Consider the following 8,861-nt stretch of genomic DNA (forward strand, 5'->3'; position numbering starts at 1 on the left):
AATGATATGCCTTAGGAAATATTAACTTTAAATGTGAATAAAAATATTCTCAGCCTTTTATACTATCTCATTTGCATGTATCTATATTTCAATCACTTTCCCCCCCAAAGTTTCAGGAGCTTTTCCTTCCTAGAAACTATGTTGTTGTGTATATAATGAAAACAGACTTGGAAAGGCTGTGACATGAGCTCAGGACATTATGTCAAAAGAATGGTCACATTGCACCTCTGCTTATCTATTCAAAATGCCACATTACAAGTGGCTGGCGCTTATAATCTGTACGGTGTGCTGTTGATAATTGTGGATACTGTAAAGGGTAAACAGTAAACAGTGGATACTGTAAAGGGTAAACTCCTGCTGCTGCTATTCACCCTGTAGGTCTGAGCGTGTTACATCCAATTATGAGGTAAAGCACAATGCTGCTAATAGCAGCTATGTAATTTATTTCAGTCCTAGTAGGCACTGTTTTTGCCTACAAAATTGAAAAATTGTTTTATTCACAATTTGCTTTTTGTTCATTTGTATAAAAAGGTGCTTTTTCATTTCACAAAATTATACTCATTAATTGGGCACAGATGTGCAACCTTGGTAAATGGAATTACTCTTACACTGCATAACATTTCATATTGAAACAGGTATTTTCAAACTGTTTTGTATGTGTTTTTAGTACTCTGACCTTACATTTCCACTTACACTGTGTGACAGGTTATAATATATTTCCGTGTGGCTTTTTATTTATTTATTTAGCATCTCTGTCTCTTCTGAGAGTTGAGGTGCATCTGGACTCTGATTAAATACTGTAACGGATCCTCTATGCTGGCCGCCAGAGGTCACTATAGAATCCAGGTTAAAAGTAGCATGGGGGCATATGGTTTCTGTCACATCCCCAAACAAGATTTATTTAGCCTATATATTACTCTGGGGGCTTTCCTGTATAGAGAATTCTTCATCCTATGTATTACTGTATTTGATATAGTTAAGTGGATCAACTAACACAAAACTAGTCTAAAGGAAGTGCATAGAAATAGTAGTATTTACCTTTTCCTTCCTCCAGGAAATTATTCAGCTGTACTATCCTCCAGTCCAGATATATATTTGGGTGCTCCTCTTCCATTCCAACAAGTAAAAGAGAAAGGTTCAAGAGAGAGAAATTAGCGGATGTATCCCATTCATTCTGCTTTTGTTAAAGAAAATCTGTTGACTAATTTTGCTGGATTTCTGTCTTAATGAAATAGTGGAGTTCATGAAACTCTATGCTCTGAATAAAATGTATAGTTTGCTGGTGTAAAAGCTGCCAGGATACTGTGAAATTGATGAGTAATCCTGTGCAAACAAAGTGAACCACCTGTGGTAAAGTTAAAGATCTTGGGAAGCAGATTGTCATTACTTTAGTAATTATACTCAAACACTTCTTAGTAAAGTGGATTAGAATTTAAAGAATAGATCAGTTTTATGTTCCACTATGAAAAAGGAAATGTGTGTTAATTGCTCATGGACAGTAGCTTACACTGAGACATGTCAGAGTTGAAGAATATGCTATGTAAAGGACCTTTGGTGAAATAATTTTAGTAATTGTGTGACATAGACCAACTAAAATCCTTAATCCATTCCATGGAGAAAAAAGGCATAACAATTTTGATTAAGAACCGTATTGATCTTTAATCTGGTATTTCTTATGTTTTTCTAATTTGTGTCAGTATTAAATGCACATTTTTGCATTTCCCCCCTTTGACATTGTATTTAAACAAATGATAAAAATTTAACTTTTTTAAACTTTATAAAACCTTTATAAAAACTTATAAAAAGTAATATTTTGGGGAGAATCGTTTATGGGAGAATAGTTCATTTATCAGTATAATATGTATTTATATATTTTAAATGTATTTACAAGAATAACTTTAGCTGAATAAGCCATTCTAGTCAACTGCCTGAACACACATTTATAATTAAAAAAAATATTTTGAGTATGTATCAGAAACGCTCAGATAACCTAGTCCTAGCAGTGCAAATGGTTCTGCTCTAATTACTGGTGCCGCTATAATTCTGTATTAGTAAAAGAATTTTTGAATTGCACATCATTAATAAATAAAACCATCAGAAGCTGCAATATAGCCTTTGAAATGGCTTAGGCCCATATAAACCTTCCTGTTGTGTCAAGGTATTACAGGGGTCCCCAAACAGTTGGTGATCTTAAATACTAAATCTGCTGCAATACTGAGGCACTACGGGGTAGGTTAAGGATGAAGTTTCAGCCTTCATTCTGAATGTCCTTGCTTTGTGGATTTAAGTCAGACCCTAAATCTCATTTGAATCTGGTTTAATTAATTGAGTAATGCAGTAATTTGTGAATATATAACTCAGACATTTTTATAAGCAACATGCCACTTTTTCCTTCCTCAGTTGGGAAAAATGCACTTACAAACCTGTGATAATTATTTTGATATACAATCCTGTAACTGTGATAGTATTTGACATTAAGCTTTTTGGAGGTTTTAAGCTGTTTAATCAGTTGTAATATTGTTCACACTAAGAAATATAGTTAGCTAAGAAGTAAACATCATTTTGTGTCAGTAGTTTAAAAATGTGTTAACACTGGTTTGCTTACTTGTTCCATTTTTTATTTGCAGTTGAAAAAAGAAGAAAAAGATACATATGAAGAAAACATCCATTACCCCTTTCTTCTTGTTTTAACCAAACATGAATAGAAGATGAAATCATTTTTTTTTAAAAAGGACAAATGAAAACTAATTATGTGTGTGTGTGATTTATTTTTTCTGAGTGGCTATCATAAAATATGATAAGGAAAATTTGTTTCATTTATTGCAGTGAGGAAACCTTGTGAGACTTTCTGTATGTCATTTTAGGAACTTAGTTTTTCTCAATTATATTTCCACCTTAAAAAAACGACATGCATATATTTACAAAGCTCTACAGCTAGTTTTCCTTCTCTCTCATGCCTTTCAGCTTGCATGTTTGTTAATCTCTCTAAACATGATTTCTTTGTTTGTATTTGAAAACACATACATCATATGCTTTGTGGTTGCATTTGACCAGTTGAAAGTGCTAAAGCTTTCTCATTCAGTTAGGGAGCAAATAGTTTCCTCTTTAAAGTTTTCCTTTAAAAAGTGCACACGTCACCTCATAGATTTTTCTTTTGCCTTTCTTGAATTTTCCCTGTTGATTTTTCTATCCATGCAAAATTGAAATGTTCTAACTTGTTTTGGTGATTTCTTTTTTTTCTTTTCTTTCTTTTTTTTTTTTTGCAGCAGTGTACTTTTTACCACTGTAGATATATAAGAAATTATGCATCGGACAAAAGCCTCATAAACTGACCATTTGTCCTTTGGACACAATAGCTTGCCCAGCCCTCTGCTCCTCCTCTCCAATTATGTGTGATTAGTCTCAGTGTGTTGTGTCAAGAAGGGGGAGTGTGCTGAGTGCTTATTATCTGGTTAGGTACAAGAAGAGCACATTTAGGCTCTGACTATGAATGAAAAGTGAGCCTTTATCAGGACTAAAATCTAACTGCTGCTGTTCTACAAACCTCTCTTTAAAAATAGATCTTGTCCTAAGACATTCTGAACGCTATGGCAACTAGGGAATTTTCTTTTAATGCAATCAAACAATCATCTTATTCAAATTGGGTGTGTATTGTGATATACTGTGATTCACAATACACAATGTTTTGTAAATGTTTAATATAGCACTGAGAGAGGACAGCTTTCCTACAAAGAAACATGATCATATTCTTCTTTTCTAATGGTTTAATAATATGTTCTAATGATTTCTTGAAATAGCAAGCTGGATCTTTAAGCACAATCTCTTTAACCAAAACACTTTTAGAATGGTAAAAAACCCCAATCAGATACTTAGTATTGTTAAATGTGCAGTTTCCTATTGAAATACATTAAAACAATTATGTTTGGTCAATTCTCTTCCTCTCACATTTAACAAACTGAGCTATATGTAAACCACTAGCTTATACAAGTTCTTTTCTCTTCAGGACTATCCTCAAACAAATTTTTTCCCCACCAGTTTGCATGTCCTTGTAATCAACACTTTTTATGCTCCATTAGAGCACCTAGATGGATCTCAGAAGGCATAGGTCAAGTCGCAGTTAGATCATACATTTCTTTCTCACAAAAACTTGAATTGCAATGCCAAGTGATGGGCTAACATCACAATAACAGCAATTTATTCCTCTTTTGATAAAACAGCAGTCTATTCTCCGTATTAGATAAAGACCAGGGGCAATGCAAACCAGCCATTTATCCTAGTAGTTCAGCAGTAGATCTCCTTTATGGATGTTGTGGGTTTCATGTTCAAACTCTTGATAGAAGAATATTTTCTGATAAGAAATAAGGAGCATTTAGGAATATTTAAGGCTGTTGTAAAGATACTTTTCATCAGTTTTTGTTCTGTTTGGACATACAGCAAAGGACATGTTTTCCCTAAGGAATGGGTACAAGGAAATCTTTGTAACCAACAAAGAAAAGCCAAAGACATAGTGAAATATGAAAATATGTAGATCCTCTCTGCCTTTATAAGAAGGGCTTGAGAATATTCTCTACAATATAATCTAATAAAGACATATAGTTGCCAGAAATAAAACTATTGTCATTGGAAATGGCATTTTTGTTCTTTATTCCTCCAGGGAATAAGCAAGTTTACTAAAATGAACAGCTAGTTATTGCTTTTTTTATAAAAAAAACCTGTCTGTAGTGTTAGTATAAGCTGTTGCACTAGGTGCTGGCTATCTTCCTTTAAGAGTGTACTTGATGGAGTTTTACCAAAGAACACATCTGGGGTTTGATTCTGTGAACACTTACACCCGGTAGCTCAACAGTGAGTACAGCTACTCATGTGCCTAAAAGTTTATAGGATTGGGCCCCTAATTTGTAATTTTCCACTGATTGTCAGTATTAGGTTAAATATTTGTTAATTTCAAAATCTGTACTGTAAAGGTATACAATTGGAGGGGTTTCTTGTGTGTGTATTTTAAGCATTGTTTTGTAAAGGACATCTCTCAGATTTACTGTCTTTAGAAGGTACTGGAAACACTTTCTGATTTCTCAAATTTTAATAAAAAGGCAATGATTTTTTAATTAAGATGCTAAAGATCTCTGCTTAAAGAAAGTTATGTTCATAGGTCACCAAAAGAAGCTTATTAAAAATAAATGTGTCAAAGTCCTGTATGTGTCCTGCTTTAACTGTATTTTTAATGTGATACAGATTGCGTCATTCTTTAAAGGAATATTAGGATTGCGTAACTGATATTTGTAAGGCACTCTGAAGATGAAAAGCATGGTTTAAATACTAAGTATTATTATTCCTTTGTTATCTTTGGCAGCCAATGGGAATGTTTTCCGGCTATACTGAAAGAAGGACAGGAGACACTTGATATAGTCTGGGACTACCCAGCAGATAAAAGTGTACAGTGTAGTTAACTACATGATCATTTCAACATCTACCTGGGAGACCTTCTGCCAGCTCCTCTCTTTTTCCATCCAGGTCCCCAGCCTGGGATCTTACCATCCCCCCGCCACCACTTGAACAAAAGTTAAGGTGGGCTATAAGAAAGGGGGTTGGCTCCCTGCCGTACCAGTCTAGGATCCCCAACCCTCGCCCCATTCCACTCTTTTAACCAGCATCTCCTTTAAGTCCTTTACCAGGACATTTATCTGGTCACTGTATTCCTTCTCTATGGAGTATCTGCACTGCACAGCCGCCCCACACTTACATAGTGAGTTGCAAAATCATAGCCTAACTCTCTTCCCTACTCACCATAACAAAGACCCTCCCGAACCCGCTGTGGGGAAGGTGAAAAAAGCCCCACTCCACCTTGGGCAATCTGGTGGTGAGGGAAAAATTCCTTCCTAGCCCACGGAGAAAGGAGCAGCTAGTGTGATGACCATAGCAGGTCCTGACCACCTCCAAGAGGATGGAGGGTGGGTGCTGCTCCGCCTGACCTGGGAAAAAGGGGCTTCTCTCACCAGGCTTGCCCCTTTTCAATCCAGTCCCTAGGGATGCGTCAGGGATGACCCATGCCCCCTTTTGCTGTAGCTTTTGAGCTTTGCTCCCCCTACCAGCCATAAAGCACTATTCCTTCTTCCCCAGCAAGCCAGAAAACTCCACCCTCACCCCCCACTTAAAGGTGCAGTGTGGTCATTAGGCTGATGTAAGTTTTCCTTTACATATGTAATGAACTTCTGATGGAGATCGCTTCTTCCTCCATAATCAGATTAAAATGGCTACTTGTGATCCTCGTCATATCAGAATCTGTTGCAATGGGAATGTTTTTGTATTCCCTGGCAGTCAGCTATAATCTTTAGACTATGAAATGTGAAAAGAAATAGTTGCTTACATGAAAGAAAAGTCCACTTCATCCAAAGTATGTAATATATCTGTATTTGCATAGGAGATCTTGACCAGGGTACCTGAAAGAAGGGGTGCTGGAACAATTTGCATAGTGGGGGTGCTGAGAGCCATTGAACCAAACTGTAAACCTTGTATAGGATGGAAACCACTTCAAGCCAGGGGGTGAGGCAGCACCTCCAGCACTCCTAGTTCCAGCACCTATGCGTGAAAGGTTATGATGCCAATCTTTTCGTTAACATTTTGATAGAATGTAAAAATAAAGCTTTAAGGGAGGGGAGCAAATTTGTGAGGAAGGATGGTCTTATGGATGAGGCACATGTCTCAGAGTCAAGAAACGTTATAACTGATACCAGCTTAGTTATAAAATTTCTGTGTGGCCTTGGGCGGGTCAAATAGGGTGGCCTGTCTGACATGCCTGTGTTGGGACGGAATGGGGAGTAACATCCTGTGCAGCCTCTCTAGACCTTGAGCTTGGCAATTTATGGGTAAGCAAGTGCTTCATGCCGATTGCAGCTTCCCTTCACTGCTACATAGAGAAAAGCTTTCATTGTTCCTAAGGGCAGGGAGTAGGCAGAACCTTTACTCCACCTCCTCAGCATGCCAACCAGTACCACTAATTTAACATGAGGGGGAAGCGACCAGTAGTAATCTGCTACTGGCCAAGGCCTTGAGCATTTCATCCTGAAGCAAGAGAGTAGCAGCCACATTCCTCCCCTTATACGGGGCAAATTGTAAGTGCATGATTTAGCCTTCATCTTTTGGTGCCTCCCACTTCTCATCTTTAAGAATGGGGAGTGAGGGAGTGGCTAAGCTGAATCAATCATTGCTTCCAAAGTGCTTTAAGAACCTCAGTTGGAAGATGCTGTAGAAGTGATTTATGTGGAGAGTAGCCATATCTGGTAGGTTTTTTTCCCCTCAGAATTGGCAGGGGCAGAATTTGTCATTCTGAACTTGTTGATTCCGGTATTAGATTCAATGGTTGATTAAGATAGCGACAGCTCTTCACTGCCATATTTCAACAGCCTGAGGCCTGTCCTAAATTGACCAACTTATTTGAACGGATTGACAAGGTTGGTTTCAAATGCTAGCTTTTGTTGTTATTATTTGTGTTATGATAGCACTTACAGATCCCAACCAAGAGTGGGGTCAATGCTAGGCACTGTTCAAACCTAAAGAGCCAATCTGTACACTGACAAGTGCACAACCTAAATAAATAAAGGGTGAGAGAAAGAAAATATCATTATACCCCATTTTGCAGATGGGGGATTTGAGGTACATCGAGGTTAAGTGACTTGCCCACAGCTACAGAGACCCAAGTGTGTGACACAGTCCAGAATTGAACCCAGATTTTCTGAGTCTCACGGCTGTGTCTTAACCAGAATATTCCTTTCCTCTCTGACCACTGTTTTTTTTCTTCAAATAGCTGAATGTAACAAACTTCCTAAAACACTTTTTTCTTTTTAAAAACATTTAGCCTTTTCAAGCTTTTTGCTTAGTTAGCAGCTGGATTACTGCCAAAAAGCCTAACGCATTGTAAGGGCTGGATCAGCAGTGGACATTTTCCATCTATGTCGAACAGGGATGTTGGATCCTCATTATCCTTCGCGAGTGTAATCTGTGTGGAAAGTAGAGGGAAGATGCACAAACAGTAGTCCAGATGGCATTCCACAGCCTGAGAAGATACATTTTAACCCATGAATCTAGGTTAAACTCAACAGATGCAAAGGCCCCCAAACACAAAGAGCTGTTGTGGCCAACAACGGTGGAACAGCAACATTTGTTAGCATAGTACTTTAATAAATAACAAATATTTGAAAAAGAAATAAACTTACATTTGCTGAATTTTTTCTGCTGATACTGATATTAAATCAATGCAATAACAATTGTAAACGATGGCTTATTAAAACAAAACAAAAAGGGTGCTCTGTGTTAGACATATGCCTCCTTTAGCTCTAAAATTTTGTTTCAGCATGCCAAGTTACTAGCAAAGAATAGATTTTAGCATTCTATTTGCTTTGTGCCCTGATAGCACATGAATTCTAAGAGGCTGTTATTTTTTTCTCTGACTTCAATTAATGTACTTTTAAAATGATTAAACATATCATGCTGTGACTTCTAAAATGTCAACAAGCCTGTAAACTTGGGAGACAGGAATGTAATAAAATAGGTAATAGGAGATTCAATAGTTAATAGAAGCCCTGAAGTGTGAGTGTATACAGTAGCTCTATATTGGAAACTGTGCAAATGAAGATGGCTTAGTATTGCAAACTGAGGAAGAAAATTGTTTTTAATTAGCACCTTCATAAGAACTGCTGATTAATACTGTTTGGTTTGGTGAAAAGCTTTCAGCTGAGTAATTTGTACAGCCATTACAACAGTTTTGTTAGACCAGGACTCCTGTTGTTAAACACAAACAGCAGATGATAATGGTGGAAGATGAGTTTGTCATGTAACAATTTACCTATTGAAAAAAGCTTTATGTA

At 37.0% G+C, this 8,861-nt stretch overlaps 1 protein-coding gene across 1 annotated transcript in view; it reads left to right on the forward strand.

Annotated features, from left to right (window-relative positions):
• The window catches only part of CAMKMT (calmodulin-lysine N-methyltransferase), a 342,413-nt gene extending 337,254 nt beyond the window's left edge, over positions 1-5,159 (forward strand). The window contains exon 11 of the mRNA XM_073339105.1: positions 2,628-5,159. Coding sequence (XP_073195206.1) covers positions 2,628-2,705 — 78 coding nt within the window. The 3' untranslated portion in view covers positions 2,706-5,159. The remainder of the gene's footprint in view (positions 1-2,627) is intronic.
• The last annotated feature ends 3,702 nt before the right edge of the window (positions 5,160-8,861 follow it).

Source organism: Lepidochelys kempii, chromosome 3, assembly GCF_965140265.1.
Source record: "Lepidochelys kempii isolate rLepKem1 chromosome 3, rLepKem1.hap2, whole genome shotgun sequence".
NCBI classification, from domain to species: domain Eukaryota; kingdom Metazoa; phylum Chordata; order Testudines; family Cheloniidae; genus Lepidochelys; species Lepidochelys kempii.